General features: G+C 52.9%; 4 protein-coding genes across 4 annotated transcripts; 2 read left to right on the top strand and 2 right to left on the bottom strand.

Annotated features, from left to right (window-relative positions):
- Positions 1-601: 601 nt before the first annotated feature.
- On the bottom strand, positions 602-2,767 carry NCLIV_048660 (hypothetical protein; the record flags this gene model as incomplete). Its single annotated transcript, XM_003884418.1, has 1 exon — positions 602-2,767. One exon carries the CDS (start codon positions 2,765-2,767, stop codon positions 602-604), a length of 2,166 nt encoding a protein of 721 aa, XP_003884467.1.
- Positions 2,768-5,977: 3,210 nt separating this feature from the next.
- Positions 5,978-6,853, top strand: NCLIV_048650 (conserved hypothetical protein; the record flags this gene model as incomplete). The annotated part of the gene is made up of 1 exon (XM_003884417.1): positions 5,978-6,853. One exon carries the CDS (start codon positions 5,978-5,980, stop codon positions 6,851-6,853), a length of 876 nt encoding a protein of 291 aa, XP_003884466.1.
- A 2,704-nt stretch (positions 6,854-9,557) lies between these two features.
- On the top strand, positions 9,558-11,748 carry NCLIV_048640 (putative RNA-binding protein; the record flags this gene model as incomplete). The annotated part of the gene is made up of 4 exons (XM_003884416.1): positions 9,558-9,878; positions 10,519-10,621; positions 11,272-11,402; positions 11,677-11,748. 4 exons carry the CDS (start codon positions 9,558-9,560, stop codon positions 11,746-11,748), a joined length of 627 nt encoding a protein of 208 aa, XP_003884465.1.
- A 3,083-nt stretch (positions 11,749-14,831) lies between these two features.
- NCLIV_048630 (conserved hypothetical protein) lies at positions 14,832-21,837 on the bottom strand (the record flags this gene model as incomplete). The annotated part of the gene is made up of 11 exons (XM_003884415.1): positions 14,832-14,889; positions 15,342-16,172; positions 16,636-16,715; positions 17,213-17,276; positions 17,685-17,794; positions 18,332-18,398; positions 18,647-18,768; positions 19,142-19,260; positions 19,695-19,705; positions 20,346-20,496; positions 21,180-21,837. The coding sequence occupies 11 exons, from the start codon at positions 21,835-21,837 to the stop codon at positions 14,832-14,834; spliced, it is 2,271 nt and encodes a 756-aa protein (XP_003884464.1).
- Between the last annotated feature and the right edge of the window lie 2,371 nt (positions 21,838-24,208).

The following is a 24,208-nucleotide window of genomic DNA, read 5'->3' as shown; positions in this document are numbered from 1 at the left end:
CCCGCTGTGAGTCTGCCTCCCTCACTTGGCGAGTCGATAAGGTTCTAGAATGGACGTGAACTCGTTTCAGCGTCAGACCCGCAGGGGTTCAGCGAGTTTGGTAAACGTCTTTATCCCCCCCCCTTGGCGATTATTCAGTCCTGGAGAAGTACACAGTTGGATGTATTGGCCTCTGGCTAGGGGCAACACAGTCGGAAGTGTTTCCGCGAATGTCACAAATCTATAAGCGAATCAGTACGCCAAAGGTCCACGGTTTACTTCAAACATCTTGCGGGCGAAACAAGGATGTCTGTCGTCGTATATTATTCTGTTTACCCGTTTCTGTTCCTATCATCTCCCTCTCCTTCCCTCGTGCTTCAAGCAGGCAGAAAAGTCGTGGCCAGTCGTCTTTCCCCATTCATTTGTCGGCCGGCGAATTTCGCAAGTCCGACAGGGGAGAGGCTCTGACGAGGACGTGCGTGATACTGTTCTGCACTTTCATTCACCAACTTCGAAGACGACGATGGCATCTGTATTGGGGTACGCGGCTTTAAAAAATGAAAAAATGAATTTCGGTTCTTACAAGCACAACTAGTTTGATACACAAGGGCTGTTGAAAAACTCAACCATTTTCGTCGGTTGCCAGAACGACCTCTATCACAACTGCATCTTTATAATCGTCGTCCACATTAGAAGACTCTGTTGCCGAGTTTTCATCTCCATATCGGCGAGGCATATACAGACGCAGCGGTTCATGAGGGACTTTGTGTACAGTGGCAGGAGCGCTACGTGTTTCTGGAGAGCGTCCCCCCTTTGCATCTGCCTCAAATCGCTTTCCCCCGAGATCCCCCACCGTACTTTCATCGCATTCCTGATACTGAGAGTCTGCTCGGGGTGTAGTGCTACAAACGCATCCTTCTTCAAACATTTGAAGACACCTTTTCTTGTCCTCAGGACTGACACGCGGCATAGCCTGGGTGCTTCCCTGCATTGACACGCCGTACCTTTCCCCTAGTTTCTTATTGAGGTAAAGTACAAGAGCGCGATCGTCGACAAAGACGTAAGGCCTTTCGAGTTTCGAATCCAAATTTACCCAGCAATAGCCGCTTTCTGAATGAGCATGCCCTGCGGCGGCCGCCTTCTGTGACGAACTAACGCGCCTTTCGGTCTCGCTGTGGAAACGAGAGGCCGCATCATGTCTGTCTTCACTCGTCGTGTATTGAATAAAAGACAGTGACCCACAAGGACAATCATGCGGTGCTTCGCCACAGTGAACTCGAGTCGCTGGCGGCTTCTCCGTTTGACTTTCGCTCGTTCCCCAGTCCTCATTCTGTGGATCTCTTTCTGGCACGTCCAGAAGCAGAACGGTATTTTTCTCTGCCCGTTTCCCCGTCGCCATTTCGTTCGCCGATCCGAACTTCCCGCCCGTCCCACACGACCGCGGTTCTAACGTGTACGTACAGCTCAGCTTTCTGATGGCATAGAAATGGCGACTTGCACTCTTCGGTAAAAGTCGTCTCCAACCCGTCTTCGGGAGTTCAACGTTGATGATAAAACCGACCAACCGCGGATTTCTCAGTTGCTCTAAGGTCACAGCGCCTGGAAAGACCGGACAACAACTGTTTCGCGTGTTCTCGTGTGTGAGACTGCTGCCTTTTGTCGGCACGCCCTTAGCGGACACTGTTCTACCGCTCCTCCCTTGTGCCCGCCTTTCGTTCCTGAAATCGAGCTCGAGTCCGTGGCGACCCAGAAGCAACTGCACAAGAGATAAGTCGTAATTCCCTAGGCAGAATGGAGCGCTGTAGTTTGTGGCGAAAAGGGCAGAAAACAGGTTTCCTCTGGATCCTTCTTCTGGAAAAAGAGGAGACGCCACAGGACGTGGCGGGACAGGTCGAAGAAATACAGGCATTGCTGTCGCGCAAGAGAGGGGACTACACGAAAGAGGAGCTGTGGCCCGTGAAGGAACGTCGGTCCTTTTCAAGATGATTGGACCGAAATTTGTATTCCTCGATAGGTGCGCAGGAGCGACAGGTGTGGAAGCGTTCGGAGAAGAGGGTGGCCACGAATCGCCTGCTTCCTGTTCTGGAGTGTAGAATGAAGTGGACGAAGAGTCAGACGACTCTCTCAACGGCAACCCAGAAGAGGAACAAGGCTCTTTCCCTCTGTGTGCATGTGGGCTTTGCGACGAAGAGTCAGGCGAGCCTGGCGAAGCCTGCCTTGTCAGCGTGCAAATCCTGTCTTGTTCTGACACGGCTGCACCGTTTCCATGGCAGCTGCGTTTCCCTGGATCCCCCTCTTGAGGCATGCTGTGGCCGCTATAGGTCTGATGCTTGTCTTCACCTGTCTGACCTCGGACTTGCCATCCAGCCTGTTCATGTGTTTTTGTTTCTCCGCAGAAACCATCTCGGCTCGCTGTCTCCCTTTCGTTCACCGGGATACTCGCCCCTTCTGAACACGCCTCTGGGCCGCCGGCAAATATACTTTGGCCGGCCCATGCGCCACGTCGTCTAGGCGGTCGGAGTTCGCTTCTCTTCCCTTTTGCGTGGGCAGTTGCAGGGGGACCTCGTGGTATCTGTTGCTCCAGTTTTTCCACTGGAAAAAACTCCCCTCGATCTAGGGCTCCCGCCAGTCGTTCAAAGTCGGCTGACGAGTAAGCCGGCGCCTGAAGGATGTTGTTGACTGTGTGGCGTGCGCACTGCAGGAGAGACTGACGCTCATGGTAGACGTGGATGATGCGAGGAAGGGGGAGCTTCCCGTTGGAGTTACAGACGCAAGGAGGAGACGCCATGTGGTCTAAGAAATTCGCTTGCCGAAAACAGAAGAGAAGACGAGAAATAGAGAGGGAAGGAAAAAGCAACGACAGCCGGCTCATCCATCGGAGGCGTCCAGCACATCGACATCGCGCAGGCCAGCAGCAGGAGCTGGCGGTGGAAGCGACTCCCTCATCAGACAAACAGGGAGAAACCTCACGGTTGATTAATCGTTTATGTTACTGGGGAAAAGCGAGAAAGAAAGCGGCAACATAGCGACAGGGAAGCGAGACGTACCAGGCCCCCGTTCGGAGGACAGCCGAAGTAGGATGCGAATCAACCACAGGCGAAAGGGGACCAGAGGACAAAGCAACTGGTTCTAGAGTGGGAAACACCTCCACACGGCGCATCTATATCTTTCTTCACAGGGGAAAATCGGACAATACACCAAAATGAGAAACGCGAGACAAAACGACCACGTTTTTCGAAACTCGTACGTTTACCGGTGCTACAACAATATATGGTACCAAAAAGATAGAAAATGTGTTCACTTCTGTGGAGCGGCCGCGCGGGAAGGACAGATGCATGTTGAGACGAGAGGATGTTTTGTGGCGGGCACAGAGGAGAAAAGAACAGGAGAAAGCAAACAAAACACACGTGCCTCCTGGGAGAGCGTTCTTTCCTACTTCGCGGCACAACCCCTTTGAAATGAAAGGCAGCTGCTTGGAGCAGAAAAAACGGTGTGAAAGAAACCTGGATAGACCTTTAAAAAACGCGGGGCTGCGCAGCCAGAGGAACACACAAAAGTTTGCACGTCTTTATACACATACGGCGTACAGCCTGCAGGCCCAGAACACAAATGTACACATACAGACATACCAACATAGAGAGACTATTTTTATGCGAAAAAAGACCGAACTTCCACTTTGTGCCTCTTTTTTCGACGGGAGACCGCAGAAGCGAGCCAGACGGAAGGTACAGAAAGGAAAAACCTCGTCGGGGGAACAAGAAAAGAATTTTGAGTTTCCGGTGTGCGGCTGTATAGGCTGCACTCGTCGCTGCGTTCGTTGGTTTCCGCTTTTGTCTCGACAAACAAACTGAAGGGACTTGCTTTCATAATGCAAATATGTGGTTCCCAGAGACAGCTTAGCTGTAACGAAAATGCAGCGCGCACTTCACACTTTTTGGGTAACCGTATATCTGACTGGGTTCGCTCGGTGTTTTCCGTGCCGACGCTGTACTGTTGACCCACGACCTACTATGTCCTGGCATTACTGTCGACTCTCTGTTGCTTTAGCCCGAAACGCCGCCAAGTGCCCGGGTTTTGCTACCGGAAAAAGCTCCTCTTTTTCCTTTTTTCCCTCCAAGAGGTCCCCCTAAAAGGCGACATGCCTACACACAAAGATGATTTCACCACGTGCTTCAACTAAATCGGATTATCATTCAGCCGCACACAAGTAGATGCATGCATTTTTCTGTATGGCGCGCACTCCTGCCTACCGATAGTTATCTTGATGGCCAGAGCAGAAATGTCTCCCTGGGGACAGCGCGAGAGAAAGAGAGCACGAAAGTCCCAAGACACACCGACAGAAAGGGAGAGATGTCTACGGAGCGATGAATCGATGGGTCACGTCCTCCTGCTGCACTGGCGATCGGACAACCTCTGAGCCGAGGGCCCAAGAGGAAGGCGAGACGAGCTGTTGAGTCTCCGCGCTCAAACATCCCCCGCCCGAGCCTCACAGCGGAATAGGCACACGCTTTGCGCGGCTTTGCTTCCTCGTGAGAGGACACAACTCCGTTTTCCCTCTGCTCCTGAGAGCTGTGGAAGTTTTCACGAAGTAGCTCCTAGGAAGGAAAGCGTTTCGCTAAGGCGTGTGCGTTCGTGGATGTTTTCCCCCGTCCCCCCCCTCGGAATACGGAGCCGCAACGACCGCCCCTCTCTGCCGCCGCGAGCGGACATTTCGAATTTCTTTGCCGGTCTTCTTTGAACATGCGTGGAGGAAACAAGAGAGGGAGGAGAAAGGCGAGTTGAAGTGCAAATGGACTTTTAAAAAAAGTTCATGCGTAAGCGCAGGCTCTCTGCACGGGTGCACAGGGCACTACCGGGCGCTCCGGGAGCGCGGCAAACCGCGCCGTTTCCGGAGATTCAAGTAACGCCGAGACGGGCGCACGTTTTCTTCCCCAGTAAATGCACAATCCGTCGAGAATTATTTCTACCTCTTTGTGCAGTCTGCATGCATCTAAACTCTTTTTGAACCCAGGGTCTGATTCTCCTCGAGCCCCCTCCCTCGAATCGTGCTTGGCGCGTCTCCGGCCCGGGTTCGGCCTCCAAACGGGGGCGCGTAAACCGTGAATAGAGACAGACCCGCAATTATTATACCTGCCTGCTTAATTCACATATATTCATTGTAAACGTACGCATTTATGCATATGCATGCTTTATGCATATACGACTGTCTTGCGTATATATATATATATATACGTGGGCATCTGCACGGACACAAAGGTAGATGTCTGTTCAAGTCCATTCGAAGGCGTTGGTTTCTGGGTGCCTTTCCTTTCGGGTTCTGCCTGGTCTTGAGATCTTTTATGGAGAGACGGGGCGGCACCTACAGGCTCGGGAACCTTCTGGCCAGAACTTTCAGGGAAGAACCCGAAGGCGAATGAATGGGCTTTCTTTGAAGCTTTTCCACCGGGTTGTCTGAAGACAATGAAAAAAGGGGTCTCGAATGTGCGTGACGCTCAGACCTACTCAAATATACTTGTCTGTAAGCACAAACTGACCTCTACCTATATATTTATATAGATAGAGATATGAAGCTGTTTAAGTTATCCCGTGTCTAGCGGAGGTCGCCACCAGCACTGTCCGTTGGCCGAAAGCCGACGAGGAAGCGTCAACTACTGCCTCTCTGTAGAGAAAAGGAGTACGCTTCGAGTCTTTGTACGTTCTGTTTTGCCCAATACATTTTCTTCGAAACGGACCATTCGCCAGAGACACGCTCCGACCCTAACAGCTACCATTCACTGGCCTCGCCCGTCGTCGCTCTGCCTCGCTCGTGAGCACGTGGATGCATATATATATATATATATATATATATATATACCTGCACGTATATGTGTAGATGTGTCTGTGTCAGTGTACCCGGCGATGCTCTTGTGACGTATTCGTGGGAAGCAGGTGTATTTTTTTCGGCTTTTCTAGGCGTGTGGAACCGTGACCGGCTGACGCCTGTTTTCGTGCCGGCACCATGGGGAAGAGCAGGCGTCAGTTGACGTTTTTCTGGGCGCTCCTCGGCGTCGGTTTGTGTGCGGCGCTGTTTGAGGGAAGCCCCGGGGGTTCGGAGAGCGCTAGTCGCCCGTCACTCACAAGTGCGCGGGATATCTCGGTCTTTTCCTCTTCCCAGCAAACGCGTTTGCAAGCGAGAGCGCAAGATAGTGGAGTGGAGCCGTTTTTCTCGCTGACGTTTGCTGCCGCGGAGGAAGTTGCGGGGATCGGCGAGCAGGCGACAGCCGAGCTTGACGGCGGGCACGAGAGGGAAGCGGAAGACACCTCCGTGAACGCCAGCGTGGATGAGTTCGCGGATGTTGTTGTTGAAGAAGATCCGTTTGCAGAAGGGAACGAGGACGCCTTGGAATCGCTTCTCTCTGGCTTTAGGAGCCAGAAAGGGAAGGGCGAGGCCGACGGGCAAGCGGCGTCAGGCGACACCGGCCGCACGAGCGAGAGCGAGGCGAAGGACGTGGACAGAGAAGACGGCGAGGAAGACTTCTTTGAGGAGGTTCCAGTCGAAGGCGAGAGCGGCCGCGATTTTTTCGTAGGGCCGAAAAAGAACAGCTGGCTAGAGAAAGTGAAGCGGTTTGCGAAGGGTCACATGATGCAGCAGCCAGACACTGCGCAGATCAAACTGCCGCTGAAAGACACGCTGCAAGAGAAAGCCCTGAAAGCCAGTCAGGAAAAAGAAAAGAGACGGCAGAAGCGCAGAAAGAAACTCGCCATCGAACGCCACAAGGAGGACCAGAAAGAGAAATTCGACTCGTCAGTCGAACTGGCTGAAAAGGAAGCCGAAAACAAGAAGATCAACAAGATGTGGCAGAAGATCGTCACTATGTTCGAGAACCGGTTCTAGTGAAACGGGGATCTGCGGAGAATGGCGTCGAGCGACGGGGGCGCGAGCGAGCGAAAGAAACCACCCACCCGCAATGGAAGTGCTTGGAAGTGCGATTCAAGCAGAAGGACGCGTTCGATTTTTAGTCACGGGCGTCCTCGCGTCAGAGGCGACCAGCAGCCTGAAACTACAGCAGCCGCCTTTGGAGATTTTCCAAAGCAAATTCCAAAGTTAGCAAACACACCCTCGTATGACCGTGCTGAGGTAACCGGCGTCGACCGGTTTCTGAGTCCGCGCGTCTCGATCCAGGGGTTTTGAGAAAACTAAAAAACTCCACTTTACAAGGCACATTAAAGGAATACTACAACCTAGGCATGTACGCACATGCAGACCTATATGCATATGCGCGTATACACACTTGCGTTCCTCCAGTTACACACGTGTATTCTATCTGCATGCATCTCCCTTCGTGTGGACGTATACGTAAAGGGGTATTGAAAAAACTGGTCTCCAAGGCGCATAGAACGTGTGTCTGTTTTTCGCCCGGAACACGGACGAAATGCAGAATATAGATTTGACAGGTCCGGTGTCGACACCTCTTGGCCCCTCACGCCGCACAGGCAACCGTGGCAGATACCACTTGCGCATTGTCCGCTGTCGGCTGTGCACTCGTCCCAGCAAAAAGAGCCCGTCCTGCCAAGCCGTTGACTTGACGGCACCAAAGCATGCTTGGCCAGGTGCGAATCCGGAAAGAGACAAGAAGCACTTGGACCTGCACGGATGCCATACACATATATCACAGATCTATTGTACACGTTTACTCGTCTCTAACATGATATGGTGACTTACCAAGGCTCCTGAATCACACTCTGGACGATGGAGAACAGGTCGGAGAGTCCCCCAGGCTTCGTGGTGAGACATCATGAAGGGAAAGCTGTCTTTTTGTGTTTCCGCCCCTACAGTCTTCTTCCCGCTTCTTTTTCGTTTGGGGCTGCCGCGAAGACGGCAACGAAAGGAACGATCTCCTCTCCTCCCTCCCGCCCCCCTCCGGCAGCATCAGCCACTCTACGGTGGCTGCCGCGGGCTCACGCATTTAGGAAGGGATAGATGTATGTAAATATAAAAATGTGGATATTTGTCAAAGTGCCACCCTCTTCTCCCTCTGTCAATGTGTATATGAATACGCTTTTTGCCAACAGAGTTGACCACTGCGCATACACGTCTGTACATGCATACTGCTGGCGATGAGATTTGTGGACGTGTATATACATGGATAATCTTAAGGTCGGCCTTCATCTGGTGAAGTCTTCTCGTCTTTCTGGAGAACTAATAACAAATCAAAAAACAAATTGCGCTGGATGCAGGTACACGGTCCGCAGGGGTTTAATTTATTACAGAATCAGAATCGGCACTTTGGCTCAGTTACGGCAACACCTGGCACCTGCTTCTGCGCACCGATAGCGAAAACGACGAAAGCCTAACAGCAGAAGGCATACACGAAAAAGTGTATTGTATGACTCTCCCCATACGTCTATATATATATAGATAGATAGATAGGTAGATAGATAGATAGATAGATCGACATATTCAACTGAAGTCGACCTCTTTATCTGGGCATGTACGCTGCACTTGCACAAAAAAGCTATATATATATATATATATATGGAATTATAGCCCCATAACTATATGCTTGCCTACATAGGCATAAACTGTGGTATCTCAGTTCCTTTGCATCGTATGCATTGGGGAATGCATTTTTATAAACGAGCCTCTCTTTTCTCCCGGCGATTCAACACGAGCCTCAGGCGACCCCGGTATACCGTCCAGGTCCCCTGCGCCGCTGGGTTGCCGAGAGGTGCTCCCTTTCCCAAACGTTTTAACCTTTCTTGCTGGAGCTTGCGTTTAATCGTCACCAAGTTTCTCTTCAGTGTATCTCCTGAGCACAGCTGAGTCGTTTTGTGTTTTCCCTTCGCGGATCTACCCGCTGCCAGCTAGCGCATGCAGGCCAGAAGCGCGCTTGCAGAGAGCGGCGCATGCGGCGTTGACGATTTATGAAGTCTGCCGTTTATACTTTATAGTTTTTCGTGCTTTGAAGTGTGCCTGCGAACAGGGGAGCTTTTTCACCAGATGTGAGCCGCTTCCAATCCAGTTTTTCTCCCCCTTTTTTCTGTTCGTGAACGGTTCAAAGGAGAAGCCCGAACCGCAGTCGCTGACCCGAAGCCGGTGAGAGTCTTCTGTGTCCTCGCCCGCAATGAAACGAGGGAAATCTCGGAGCGGTGGAGTCATTTTTGTGCATTTTTCAGCATTCTGCGAGGGGTGCTTTCTCTCCGGGACTGTTTGAAGGGGAAGTGGTCCTTAAGTCCCCGCCTTACAGTATTAAACTGCCTTACGGCCGTCTCTATATCTAGCTTGGCTACCTCTCAACAGAGACACTTCGTAAATACATGCATCCGGGCGTGTATCTATCTCCGTATCTGTGCGTGGAGAGATATCTCTCCATGTGCGTGCATCTGTATACGCGCCGGAAGTCTGAATGTGCGTTTCTGTCTCGCGATTTGTCAGGATGAGGATGTGGACAGATACACGTCTATCAACCGAGAAGGGCGCACGGGTCTCGCCGCGCCCTTCGTCACCGCTCTGTTTTGTCTTGTGGAATTCTCGGGTCTCTGTCGGCTGTTTTGTTTCCAGAGAGGAACGCCCACGTGCGACCACCGTCTCTGCAGCCATGAAACGCTCGCTGAAGCTGTTGAAGCAAACTTCCTCCCCGGTCTCAAAAGGCCCTCCTGGAAAAACGCCTCGTTCAGTGAAGAAGCAGGCGAAGGAGACAACCAGGCGAGTCCACGCGAAGGCTGGAGGCCGCGAAAAGGCGAGAGAAACGACGCCACATGCGGCGGTGGCTGACGAGAGTGACAGAGTCTTAACTGGAAAAACCGAGCAGGAATCCAAGACACAGCGGAAGGGGAAACGCGCAGGAGACCTCGCCGAAGACGTCGCAGGAAACCAGGTCCCAGCGAGAGGCACGGGGAAAGCGAACGCGAACCTCAAGGTCAGTCGAAAGAAAAACACGAACATGGGAGGGCGAGGACAGACCCCGGGGATCGGCATCCCACCAGAAAGCGGCGGACACATGCCGCACCGAAAACAACTCGGAATACGCCTAACACTCGCATGAACCTATTGATATATGCATTCAAACTTACTGATATCCACGCAAAAACCTACCGATATATACAGTGGAACTGATATATACGTATATATATGCTATATATATATATATATATATATGTCTCAGCAACTCGGCACATCGCCTTTATCCGTACATGCGTAAGGGTGTAGTTGCATATAGAGATGACGATGCAGATGGATGTAACTGGCGGTATCTACGTGTTTGGTTGGGAAATATATGCATGTATGTATATGTATATATATGATGCGTGTCGACGCACACGCTGAAGAAGGTGACGAGGGGACTTGCTGGGGCCTTTGCGGCGCGTTGATCTCTTGGAAGGGCCGTGGAGCACTCTGCGTTCGGCTCAAGTCGTTTGGTTTGTGTCTGTGGACTTATTCCAAGTCCACACTTTACCCGCGTGCAAATCTACGGAAGGACCGTTTGCGGATGAGAGGCCTTTTTTCATGCCGTTCGTTGATGTGTGTGCTCGGGCCTCGTGCGGTGTCTTGCTCCTCAGCGTGAACGTGAGAAAAATGAGAAGAGATTCATTTTGTTCGCGGGGAACCTGCCACTCGGCACGAAAGCCGAGGACTTGAAGGCATTCTTCAAAAACAAACTTCGTGAGCTTTTTCCGAGACGAAAGTGAAAGGCTCACAATCCTTCGACACGAACGAAGGGGGATCGAGAAGCATGCATGGTTAATAAAAAGCGCGGGACCACCGTGATCCAGATATTCCGCTCAGAACGTACCCGATGCGGAGTAACGGTAATGTCGTAGGATACTGGAATCCAGCACTTTCAGCTGTCTTAAGCACTCCAGAGGCGCGGTGATGTACAGCAATCATTAAGAACTTTGTTGCCTGTCTTTTGTCGTCTGGGCAGGGAACAGAGATTTGGGTCTGAGGGTCTGACGCGTGCCCTAGACTTTTGCGGGAACGCGGTCGGTGCTTGCAAAACAAGTGGAAGCAACAGACCACCCAGAGATCTGTTCCTCCGTCTTCTCTATGGGAATGACAAACATATCGGTGTGGAATTCGCTGCGCTGACACATAGGCACGCGCATAACACAGACATACAAATATATCCATATATATATGGATATATGTAAGCAAAGTGATAGACGTATTTGCACACCGTAGGGCAGTGTTGCAGTGAATGTGCTGGGGTACTGAGCAGGGGGGAAAAGCGCTTGCTCTCTGCGTTTTGGTGTCTAGGTGGGCATGCATATAGTTACATATTTGTATGTTTGTATGTGGGTGTGCATGTCTAGAGAGAGACGGGCTCTTTGATGTCCTTTCTACAGAGCCTCGGATTGTTGAAGTGCGCATGCTGACCCATCGAGAGACGAACAAGCCGAAGGGCTGCGCGTTTGTCGAGTTCGACTGCAGAGAAGCTCTTGAGGTGAGTTTTCCTAGCTGGAACCAAGTCGATTGAACGGCTGCTTCAGATTAACACGATTGACAAAGAGAGACGTGAAACATTCGCCGGATACAAACATATGCGTAGAAATGCATAGATACACCTACAGGCAAGTCTACGCCGACATGATGTTTAGACACTTCAAAGAAATATATATATATATATATGTATATATGTATATATATATGTATATATATGCACGCCGCGTGGGCTTGATGAGCCTGTCGTTTTTTCGGCTTTTCGGGTCTTTTTGCAGATTGCGTTGAATTACCACCACAGAGAACTAGGAGGCCGAAGAATCAACATCGAACTCAGCGCTGGAGGGTGAGGTCATGGGCGTCCCTTCTGCGAACTTGAATGCTACCAACAGGGGTCTGCGTGTGTATGTCTATACATGCATATTATGTATATGTAGACATACCGGATTTTATATTTTGTGTGTAGAAATTGACGGCTAGATAAATAGACAAGCAGGAGACGAATTGATGGAATCTGCCTTTCCCGCTCCGTAGTGTGTCACGTCGAAGGCCAGGCAAATAAAAACCCCCACAAACCTTCACGGCTTGGCGGATCGGAGAGCGCATGCACGACACACATAGATAAAACGAATTGGTGTGTAAACATATATGCTTGCTGAACCCTGAGGGAGTGCCCAGGTTGTTTCTCTTCGCCTCTGGGACATTACGTGGCGTTATAACACTTTAATGACAAGAGGCGGACACGTGTCTGTCCGTGTGTGTCACATACAGAGGCGGCAATTCCAAGAAGCGACGAGAAAAAATCTCCAGAAAAAATGCAGAGTTGAGGAAACGCAGGGTGAGAGGCACTGCCGTCACGCACACATGTCTAGATGGCTGTATGTGTGGTGTATATGTGAATTTAGCCACTGGACCACCATCAACTACCTCGTTTGGACTCTTTGTGGATACAGTGTTTTTCTGGATCCGACGTATACCTACTGTCGTTGTCGAGGATTGTCCACGCATATGCACATATCTAAGAATAGGCACGTGTCCAGCGTCCTTGTAGCATAATGTGTTTCTGTATGCATATATATATATATATATATATGTGATTGCGCATCGCTGTCTGCGCGTCCTGTCTCTCGTGCTTGTGGTTGTATCCTCGTGGCTGTTGTCTCTGGTTCTGTGTGGTTTTTCCAGAAAAGGAAAGTGAAAGAAGTGAAGACTGCGGCGCCGCAAACGAAGTCCCCGGGCCAGGGGAAGTAGACCAAGGGCCACGAAGGCTCTCGGCCTCGTTCTGGGATTAGCTGCTTGCGGAAGAGGGAGAAACCGCCGCATGCACGCGGCGAACCGCTGAGTGTTTAGCGAAGAGAGCGGCCGGATCATGTGCCGTGCTTTTTTTGTGATATCCCTGCATTGAGGGTTCGGGCATGAGACGGAAAATAGAGCAAAAGCGAACTCGCGATTTCCATGGGGCAAGGGGATTCGCGCTCACACTCGCCTCTGGATGTTTACGGGGAAAAAGGTAAATCGGTCTGTGAAGTCGATAACGTGTAGCTTCGCGTCAGACGTGTGCGAGACTGAAATAGCACTCCAGGTAAAATGAGGATATCTGTCTCCTCGACTCTCGTTGTGTGCCGCTGTGCGCGCACACTTATTTCACACTTTCAAAGAGAGTCCCCTTTTAAGTGTTTTCTAGCCACCCTTGAGCTCCCCTAGCACCTGCTGGGCATATGAGCCAACTGGAGAATCGGCTGCGCTGGGTTTATTTATGCTCTGCACAAATTACACCGGAAACGCTAACAGTTCGCAAGGCACACTTTTTCTCTAAATTTTCTTTAAAAGCTCTTCGCCTCTCGCGCCTTACGCACGTCGTGATGCGCTAGTACACACTCCTGCGGTAACTTAGGTTCGAAGGCCTACACGGCGGATATAAGGGAGGCAACGCAGCAGGAGACGCAGAAATACACTGAAGCTGAAAGTTAAACTGAAAGTCCGAAATGTGAATTGATCTGGCAAAAAATCCGTATTTGGGATCGCTGCAGGTGGGTGAGGCACGTCCTGGAGTGGCGGTCTTAGACACTCTCCTGCTGAATACAAATACATAGTCCATATTGATGTACAGAAATGATGCAAAACGCGAACCACGTCCTCCTGCGTGTATGGTTGTGTGAAAGCTGTTGCGGAGCTTGGGCACTCTGAAGATCGTTTCGGTTTTCGAGGCGAGAAAAGCCTGGATATACCGTTCCTCCGTGGAGCCTTTCCAATTGGTAGACGGGAGAGAGTGCACCAGTCCCTTGAGATGCATGCGCATATTCCTCGACATATGCCTCTACTTCTGTACATCGGAGGCATTTGCTTCTGTGTACGGCGATCTGCCGTGAGAAAACGCGTTCTGAAAAAACGCTTCAGACCCGCAGTTCTCTGCTCGACTCCACCTGTGCACATAAAACGGATTTTACGTGGCTGTGTCTCTCCTCGTTCTGCCCGTCGCTTGCCTTCGTGACAAGTCTCTGCCTCGGCGATGCGTGCCTCCTCCAGCCTCTTGCGTTTCACGAGGCGTCTTCGAAACTCATACAACTCCATCCGACCTACGCAGCACTCCCGTTTCACCCACGGCAGCCACACGGCCCCGGTTCTACGGCGACGCTGTAAATGCATGCACATAACTGCGGAGATGTATGTGGAGCATTCCGGTGATGGATGTGCTGTGTGTGTGTCTCTCTCTCCTCCGAGGCGCATGGTGCGCTTCGCCAGCGTTTCTCTCCAGTTTCGTCCTGTCAGTGAGCTTCTCTACCGGGTGCTCTATGTCGCTCCAGATATTGCTTCGTGGAGAAAGCCCGAGTCGCCGTGCCTTTTTGTCTCCGCCGCGGCATCTCTCCGCGGCAAAAGAGAGACTAACTTTTTGGGAAGTGGACTCCCTGTCTCCGTTTTGCATGGGCTGCCAAACTGGTTTATATTGAAGAAACAAGAACTTCCTCCTAAAACTAAATACTTGACAGTCAGCGGATAGAGAGGCGTCTCCACGAACGGGGCCCCTGGACCGTTTCTTCGCTCGTCTCTTTCACAAAAATAATCTATACCTTTCGAAAACACGCCTGCCTGGAAGCGGCGCCAGCCTGTGCACGTTTCTCCCTCCCGCCTTCTTTCCTTGTCTCTATCGCAAATTCTAAGACAAACGACTATCGTCGCAATTCACAAGAAAACTCGGCTGTCCGCACGGCGGCCCTCTGTCTCTTCTACCTGTCATTGTTCCCCAAGCCACGCATCAGCACAGGAAGAAGAGACGCTGGATCTCCAAAGTTCCGTCGCCCCATGCTTCTCAACTTCGCCATTCTCGCAAAGGCCAGGTCGGTTGTGCTGCTCACCGTTTGCGGCAAGCGATGAGGCAGCAAGACGTTCAGCAGACGCAGAGAGAGGAGAAGCAGGCGTCTCCGTGACGGCTGAATCACGGAAAGACGACAAAGCAGGCGGCGGGAAAGACGGGGATGCCCAACTCGCTGGGACTGAAGGCTCAGAGGAAGGCGAATCGGGCCCAGATGCACACGGCAGAGACGCCCATGGAGGAGGCGGCGACAAATGAGAAGAGGGAGGAAACGACGGGGACGAAGAGGGAGGAAACGAAGAGGATGAAGAGGGGGGAAACGACGGGGAAGAAGAGGGAGGAAACGACGGGGAAGAAGAGGGAGGAAACGACGGGGAAGAAGAGGGAGGAAACGACGGGGAAGAAGAGGGAGGAAACGACGGGGAAGAAGAGGGAGGAAACGACGGGGAAGAGGGAGAAGAGGCAAACGTGGAAGAAAAGAAAGGAGAACAGGGAGGAGAAACAGGACTAGCAGAAGGAGAAAAGCACGAAGGGGAAGTGGAGGAAGGAGAATAGGGCGAGGCAGATGAGTCCGGAGCCGAAGTGAAAGATGAAGCCGAAAGAGTCGGGGACAGAGAAGACGCAGAGACCGACAAGGGCGTGCTTGTGTATCCGACGGCTGGCGGCTCGTGAGCGAGCAATGGGAACTCCTGTCTCCGGCGCTGGTGATCAGGGGGTTGGCTGTTCCGAATCCTCTGGGCGTCGGGGGATTTTTGAGAAGCCAACGGATCTTGCTCCTCTCGAATGGGCTGCATCCCACTCGCGTCGCGCGCAAGCACTTCCTGGATGGCATAGACGCTGTCTGGTGTCAGTTCTCGCTCTGGACCGAATCTCGCCCCTGTCGCCTCGACGACTGATAGCGCTCGGTCTTGAGACAGTTCTTCTCGGCCCCCCACCTCAGCGCTCACATCTTGGGCTGCGTCGAGGACCGCCCGCCTACCCTCATCGAGGTGGCGTGGCCCAGCTCCGGAAGCGTCGCCTGTCTCCGTCTCAGCCGCTCGCAAGCGGCGCTCCTCGACCATCTGCTGCACTATTTGCACCCCGTGTTCGTCGATCATGCGCTGGAGTGCATGCACGCCGTGCTCTTCAATAAGCCGATGCAGGATGTGGATCCCGTACTCCTCGCGTATGTGGTGTAGCGCCTGCCAGGCTCGAGACTCCAGTGCGAGGTACCTTGCATGTGCGCGTCCCTCTTCTCGCGGAGCCTCGTTCCCGCTTCTCTGGCCTGCAAAATCCTCGTGCACCCGCAAATTCCCCCGCGCAGAAAACTGGATGCTCGCCTGACTCGCAGGCTCTCGGCCAGAGACTGGCGAAGCGTCGCCGGCTGTGTCAGCCAGAGGCGGTGTTCCGAAGCGCCCTGGAGCCGGAACAAACGATCCGTACTCGCCGTCTGGGCCCTCTTCGTCGGTGTCGTCTGCCCACGTCCTGCGAGAGAAAAGCGAGAGCACGCAAATCCGGAGAAAAGAGCGACTTTTCCATCACCCAACGCGGCACCAAGACAGGTGTGCGAGACTGTGCTCGTGACTCGGCAAAACACTTTCCTTCCCGTAACGTGACACGCGCGCCTTCTCTCCCGAGACCTCGCCGTCCACTCGCTCCTGCCAAACTTTTTCCTCTTTTCTCGTTCTCCCGGCTCGTAGACTTCCTGGCGAATGCTTCTCAAGGCGCGTGTAAAGCTTCCCCCCGAGCTGGGTGCGTTTGCCTATATCCTCTGTCTGGGCCCACCTTCAGGCTCTCGACAGGCCTCGACGCCCCGCGCCTCCCCGGAGCAAGACAACAGCCCCACAGGCGGCGCACTGAGACGTCGGAGGCGCCAGAGAGAACAGAACGTGCGCTCTGGGAAACAGTTTGTGGCCGTATGCTCGCGGCAGGTTTTACGGCTTCGTACCTTTCCAGGCCGACCCTCAGATTGCATGCACTCTGACAAATGCTTTCGAACTTGCTGGAAACCACCTCCAGTTGCTTCGCCTGCAGAGGCAGCCGCCGACAAAGCAGAAAACCCACCCGAGCTCAAAAAGACCAGCGCAACCGTGCGTTTCACCTTCAAGTTCACCTCGCCATCGACACGCGCGAATCTACAACCCACGCCAACTCAATATAAATCCGTGTGCGTCCATAAATCACCAAAAAGGTGTCATATATGTACGTAAATATATGTCTACGTATAACAGTAGTAAAGGGAGTACATCACCTGCGTATGTGCAGAAGATACCCTTGTACACGCTCCTCACGCGTATCTCTCGACTACATACACATGGTACCATGGAACGTATCTAGACAGCCGCATGCACCCGAGGATCGTATATGGATCCAGTGTCCCCCTGGGGGGGGGGGGGGTGCGGCGAAACGACTGGACTGGGTGCATCGATTCAGGACGTTTGCATGCGTTCTCGTGTCCGGTCTGGAGGCCCCCTCCCTGACCGCAGACAGCACTCCGCAAGCTAAGTTTCGAGAAATCTCCTTACAAGCTCCTCCGGAGAAGGATCGTCCCGAAGCTTTACAGTTTTAACAAGAGCCTGCGAGAATTCCCTGAAGGCCGCGAGGAGAGAGCAGAGAGCCAGGGACAAGGTCGGCAAGCGTGTATTTTCTCAAAGTGCACATGCCAAGAGAAACGGGGCGACATGTGTGCGAGTTTTTGTGCCTTGAATCCGCACTGAGGCGCCTCTCTTGGCCTCCGCAGGGAAGGGGACGGAGAAGACACGGAGGGTCAAGAGCGGAGAAAACAGGCGACGGAGGAGCCGGAACAGCGGCGTACACGCCTCAGAGTGTGGTCACAAAGATCAGAGGTGCACAAGTCTGTATGCAAGCAGGGGCAAAGACGACACGGGAGCACGGAGGCAGAGATGCGTCAAGTGCGAAAAGAGCAGAGAAGAAAAGCCAGCGGCACGAGTGACAAGTCCGTTGGGATCCCGCTCCGAGGTCCAAGGAGCAACGTACTTTCCCATGACATGGACGGCGTCCATCTCAATAATGGAGTCCCCCACCGAGATCAGGTTGGTGATGATTTCGCGGTTGAGCTGCCGGCGAACTTCCAGAAATGCTTGGACCTGCATGCACGGAGGCATCCATCAATATGCACAAACGCAGTTGCATCCGCATGCATACGCCTATTCAGACACATGTGTGTACATGCATATACCAATACACAAATACACGAATTCATACATATACGGATATACCGACAAACGTAGATACAAGCATCTCTGCATCTACAGAGGGACGCACACACGCACAGAGGTGCAAAACTGGATGCGCGTTCGCATGGTGTATGTCCCTGCATGCATGCGCAGGGTCCTCTGCATGCAGGGACATGCATGCGTGTCCAGACGTGGCACCTACGCACATTTACTGGGTCGCCGCGACACGTGGGATGCAGGAGAAGGCAGAATCGCGAGAAACAGTCAATCCGTTCAGGGCTCAAGCGAGCGTAAAGCCAGAGAGACAGCGACCCAGAGAGTGGGAGCGGCAGTCGAGCTGAAGAGAGACTTCGCTTTGCCCACACCCCTTCTGCGCAGGTGCGCGCGAGGAGTCGGGTGCCGCGTTTTCCTAGGGTCATGCGATTCTGCGAGAGGAAACGAACCTACCTTCCACTGATGATACTCTCCGGGAAAGACCGCCTCGAATCGGTTTCGCGCCGAGATGATGGGGATTCTGAAAACAACAAAAGACGGGCGGGAAGGCATCCACACCGTTTTTTGTCCACTTGGGACCACCTGCAGCCCTGTAGGCTCTCGCACGTAGAAAAAAAGCGAGGCAAATACGTTTGTCCATACCTGAAAGCTTGCACATCCAGCTGCACAGACGAATACCTAGGCATAACGGTGAGAAAGGCAACAGACAGATTCGTTGGCTCGGTTGTCTCCGATGTCATTGTCGCCGTGTCGAGAGACTCTGCCTACTTTTGCAAGAGAGGAACCAAGCCGGGCAGAAACTTTTTGGAGGAGTGCTCAACCCAGCCTTCCACGGCGTTTGTTATGATGAAGACTCGTCCGAAGCGCATTGCCAGCTCGAGCAACGCTTTCTGAAGACGAAGAGCAAAGACACCCCACATCGAATCACCTCCACTGCACGACTAAGGCGGCATGCGTGGAAACACTCAGCCTATGAACGGATGCCTGCAGATAAAGTACGGGGAGTGTATATGCAGCAAGTGCACGTTTGTAGGTGAATTACGAGCTGTGGAGAAGTCCTGGCCGTCTCTGGCAGTGGCGCAGGGTAATCTTCGCCTGAAATGTGAAGTGGAGTATCTGTCGTGTTCCTTCACAAGCGCCTCCATCGCCGGTCCGCAAAGATGACGTATCGAGGCACCGTGGAAGGAAAAGGCGCCTCCGAGACCCGCAAAGAATGGCAAAGGCAGGCGAATCTGAGTCCCTGGATGACCAAAACAACCTTACCGCGTGCACCTCAATCTTCTGGAGGTGCTCATCGCACGCCAGGCGCCAGTCCGGAGTGTGGCAGACTGCATTCAGGAACGACGTGCAGAGCAGCGTGTCGTCCCAGTCGAAAATTGTCACTGAAAAACAGATTTCCGCGGCAGAGCAAAAGGACGAGGGCCTCACTATATGGAATCGCCTACTCTTGCCGCTGCCTTTCCACACAACATGCATCCATTTTGTCAGTTATCTCGCGACCCATGAATATCGGGCAGAGCACCATGTCGCTACATCCATTATCGGTTCAAATCTATCTACCAAGACGCAGACACGTGTGAATCCGGATCTACACATAGAAAGGTTAGGACGATACGCACACAGAGCGAGGTGGACACAGACACACGCATTATTAGAGAGACGGTGAGGAGCCAGCGACAATGAGAACACGATTCTGGTACTTGCAGAGAAAGGGAAGAACGTGGGCGTTATGTCGCAGCGTGACTTCGAAACGCCTGGCGGGCGCCTGTCCGATCCGAGTAAAGCATATTAGAGGGGACGACGCACGCACACTCACTCAAACCGTGCCTGCGGCGCATGCACAGTCGCCAATTTCCACGTTTTCGTCGCTACACACCAGGAAAGCAACGAGGACGAAAGGCAAAGCTGCTTTGTACCTGTTTGATGGCTCGGGGAGCGTCTCGAGCGCGGCAGCCAAACGCGTCTGAGTAGAAACGAACGTGAGATTCGTGGGGGGACTCGAGCGAATCAACAAGACACCGGCTCAATTCGATTAAGCGGTCCACCACCAGCCACGCATGCGTTACACTGTACACTTGTTCGATTGTTCTTTGTCTCTTTCATTGATCAAGTGCACACATATACACATGAGGCACGTAGAATACGCATCTGGATGAATATACATATCTGTAATGACACGCGGCTACGTATATATATATATATATATATATGTTTGCTTTCCACGTCCAGACGGGAGCACACACGAGGTGGATCAGCAGTTGCATATATCTACAGGCGCATACGTGTCCACAAATAAGCGTATGTATCCACATACACATGGATGTGGAGAGTTGCTTGGTGCTTCATCCCGTGGGCGTGACACTGGTATGTTTTAGGACTTGCAACCCGCGTGCTTAAATGCTTCGAGTGACGTGAACCACACAGAGAGAGGGGACCTCTCAGCATGGGCAAAACGAAAAAAACGTACGAGTATGACAGTTTCTGGAGATACTTGAGACGGAAATCATCTTTGCGGTCTAGTTCTATTGTTTGGACGGAGAAGGTGGTCTCGCCCTGTGAGGCGCTCGGCTGGCCGCCGTTGATTTTCTGGGAGTCTGTCATTCCGTCTCGATCCCGCGCTGCAACACCCGCGGCAAGGCGAAGGGACACGGAAAAACAGATATGCACTTCGATGCACGCGAAGACACACATGGACCTGCAATTCCCGATGCGGATAGGTAACAACCGAGCCGCATCACGGCTACGGACATGATATATATATATATATATATACGTAAGGCTACGTAGAAACTTGCAACATACGCACATTCCTGTGGCAAGCATCTGCGAGGCACAGTTTTAAGGAGGCGTTCATTGGTGTGAATGGACGGCTACAATTCACAGGCCGCGACTCCGCCAATCGACGCACTGACCTTCCTGCGAAGGCTTTTGGAGATCTTCTCGCATCTCCTCTCGTCCATAGATAGATAGATAGATAGATAGATATAGATAGATAGATATAGATAGATAGATAGATTGATAGATATAGATAGACAGATATAGAGAGGTAGAGATAGATATAGGTAGATACAGATAGATAGAGAGATAGAGAGACAGAAAGATGGATATAGATATACAGAGATAGATATAGATAGATATAGATAGACGGATAGAGATAGAGATAGACAGAGATAGATAGAGATAGATTCAGAGAAATGGAAGCATGTGTGCCAGTGAATGCCGACAAAATCGACTGAAGTGTCTGAGGCGAATTTTCGCGTGCTGGTTCCGCTGCTCTCAAAGTCAGTTGCGGATGGCTTACGTTCTGTTTTCGTGCATTGACCGTCCGTGAGTCCAAACAGCTCAACATCTGCGAGACCGCGGGCGGCCTGGTCTGCGTGATCTTCGCGATCCTTGCCGGCGTGCCCGTTTTCGCGCTGCGTTTCCCAGCCATCCCTTGAACGGAAGTCACTTTTCTCCGGCGTCTCCGATGTCCCCGCGGCGCTTTCCGCCTCGGCATCTTGCTGCTGCAGACGGCCCGCCAGCTCCGGCTCCTTCGCGGTGCCTCGGCTCGAGGGTCGGGCGCTCACAGGCGGGGAAGCCGACAGCGTGACACGGGGACCGGAAGACACCAAGGACGGCGGCGAGAAAGCCAAGAGAGAAGGGAAGTGTCTCCGAGGTTTGAGGGGACTTTTCAGCGACTTGAGCCCGCGCGGCGGTTCCCCTCGCGCCTCAGAAGAGATTGCGGAGTCTCGAGACAGGTTTGCGTCGCCATGGCACTTCAGAGGGGAGACGAACGGTGGGGAAGAGGACGGCGAAGCATGGAAAGGAAGCGCCGCGGTTCCTCCCAGCGAACTCGCCACGCTCGCCGGGCACGCGGGCGCGTCCTCCGGACTCGGCAGCGGGGCAGAGAGAGAAGGCTCGGTCTCCGGTTGTGTGACCTCGAAACCCAGATTTCTGAGCAGCGGGAGTCTGTGCATGGCGGAGATAAAAGATGCCGGGGAAAAGGCAGTGCCTGCGCACGACTCGCACCGCACGTCTACGTCTAGGGCCGTGGTCCTCTAGACGGCGACGCGCGTGTTCTCGGGCTCCTGGAAGCTTGCACGGAGCTGAGAAGCGCGGCTGCATCGGCGCATTCTTTGCAGAGGCCCCGCCGACGGCGAAAAAACGCGAGAGCAAAGAGCGATAAAAAGGGACACAGCTGGCCAGACACTCGCACTGGAGCGGCAGGCAGAGTTCCTGATCCGTCACCGGCGAGACGGCGCCAGAAACGGGAGAGAAGACAGCAAAAACCAAACACGAGGGAGAGAAAGCAGCTCCACGCCCGTCGCACTGACCACAAGTCCTGGATGTGTGCGCAAGAGAGTCGAATGGCGCCTTGCGCGAAGGCGCGGCAGCCTCCTCTTGGGCAATTAGGCAACGGAAAAAAGCAAAAAAAGCCACGCGTCTCCACAGGCGAGGGGTCTGTTCGCATGAAGAGATGAGTCGAGCCCGGAGAGGCGACCAGGAAAACCTCCGGCGCGCGTCCGCCTGGTCTTCGTCAAAAACAACACTGCGGAGAGACAGAGGAAGCTCCGAGCTCTGGAGTCGGGTGGTGTCCACAGACCAAAAGGGCTACGGCAAGAGAGAATGGCGAAACACGAACCAAGAAAAGAGACCTTTTCGCGTGGGCGATACCAGTCCCGCGAGACTTATCGCTAGAGTGGCCTTCTCGTCCAGTGCCTGAACCCTTTTTCGCGTGAGAGGAAATAAAAACCTATGTTTCAACAAAGAGAGAGAACCGCTTTGACACCTGAAAGGAATCAACACCTTTGTTCTCATAGGGGTCTACCCGTGACACATTCTCAGTTCCCAATAAAACCTAAGACATGCGCGCCTAGGGGCGCAGAGACTCACGCGGGTCTGTCGAGACGTACACACATGTAGGTACGCGGTCGAGCAACGTAAGGAGAAACGACACACACGGAGCTTCTTGACGGTGCATCCACATCACTCACATATTCACATTTTTGTGACACAGGACGTCAATGTTTCTGTCTACACAAAAGCAAGCATACACAGTCCGTAGTCGGATCACTCTGCCTGCTTCTCTGGTCCTTCCACGCATTCCGAGATGTTTCCACGCAAAAGGATACGAGTAGCAGGCTTTTCCTAGACAAACCTCCAGATATAGGCAGTGGCGAAAAGACCTATAGATGTCCATACACATCTATGATTGCATCTAGGTCTATGTCTAGTCTGCATACGTCCAGTCTTGCGACGCTTCAAATGCACATGCAGAGAAGGACACGGACAAAGGAGCACACGTGAGTCGCGAACGCTGCCGCCCACTGTCGATGAAGAGAGGTTCTCGGGTACACAGGCCTCCCACCGACGCGTGCTCTTAGGAAACGGAGATCCTTTCAAATGCTGCTAAGCATTGACACAGCTGTGTCCATCGCGATGTCCAGGGAGATGCACAAAGTTGCACACGAGGGGAGCGGCAGCTCACACGACTCGTTGAACGGCCCGGGACAGCCACGAAAGGAAAGACGGCGCAGAGCGGCTTCGGAAGTCCGAGCCCCTAAAAAAAGCCAACCTCTCTCGAAGGCGTGCATCCGTTGATCGGCGCCTATCTGCGGAACTGCAGCTGGGTTGAAGTGTACATACAGTCAGAGATGTGCGCCGTTGCGTGTGTGCATCTAGCGTGGAGCTACACATCTGAGGCTTTACTCCTCAAAACGGCGATGCCGACACACCTATGATACACCGAGATGGGGCGAGACCAGGACGCACGCGTCACCAACACATCTCACTTACACGCGCGTGGCAAGGCGGTAATTCGCTGCTCGGCGATGCCTTTTTCGAGGGGAGCGCAACAGCAGAAAAAAGAGGCGCCGCCGAGGCGACGAGGGGAGCGGCGAGGGTTTCAGGGGTGGCCTCGGAGAACTCACAGGCCGCGCACCGGTCATGTTTTTGAAAGCAAGACTACCCGCTGCTTTTTTCCATTCCTGCGTTCAAAGTCGACAGGCGAACGAAAAGACGCGACGCCTTTTCGCTCCAGGTTTGTGACGGGGAAAGCGGAACAGGAACCGGGACACGCGCTGCAAGCGACACCGCGAGAAGTGTCGGGACAGAGCGGCAGCTTCGATACAAAAAGTCGAGAGACTCAGGGACAGGCGCATCACCAAAGACCGATTTCTCGTGGATATGTGAAAAGATGTGTTTCTGACGAAATCGACGACGCACTTGCACGGAATGGCCGAACTGGGAGATGGACACCCGCTCGCCGCTCGGCAAACCTCGCAACTGGTCAGACGGAAGACGCGAAGTCGCCAGAAACGAAGAGAGTCAAAAGAGCTGCATGTCCCC

Source organism: Neospora caninum, chromosome X, assembly GCF_000208865.1.
Source record: "Neospora caninum Liverpool complete genome, chromosome X".
Lineage (NCBI taxonomy): Eukaryota > Apicomplexa > Conoidasida > Eucoccidiorida > Sarcocystidae > Neospora > Neospora caninum.
Note: the sequence above shows the minus strand (reverse complement) of the source record. Positions and strands in the feature narration are given on the sequence as shown.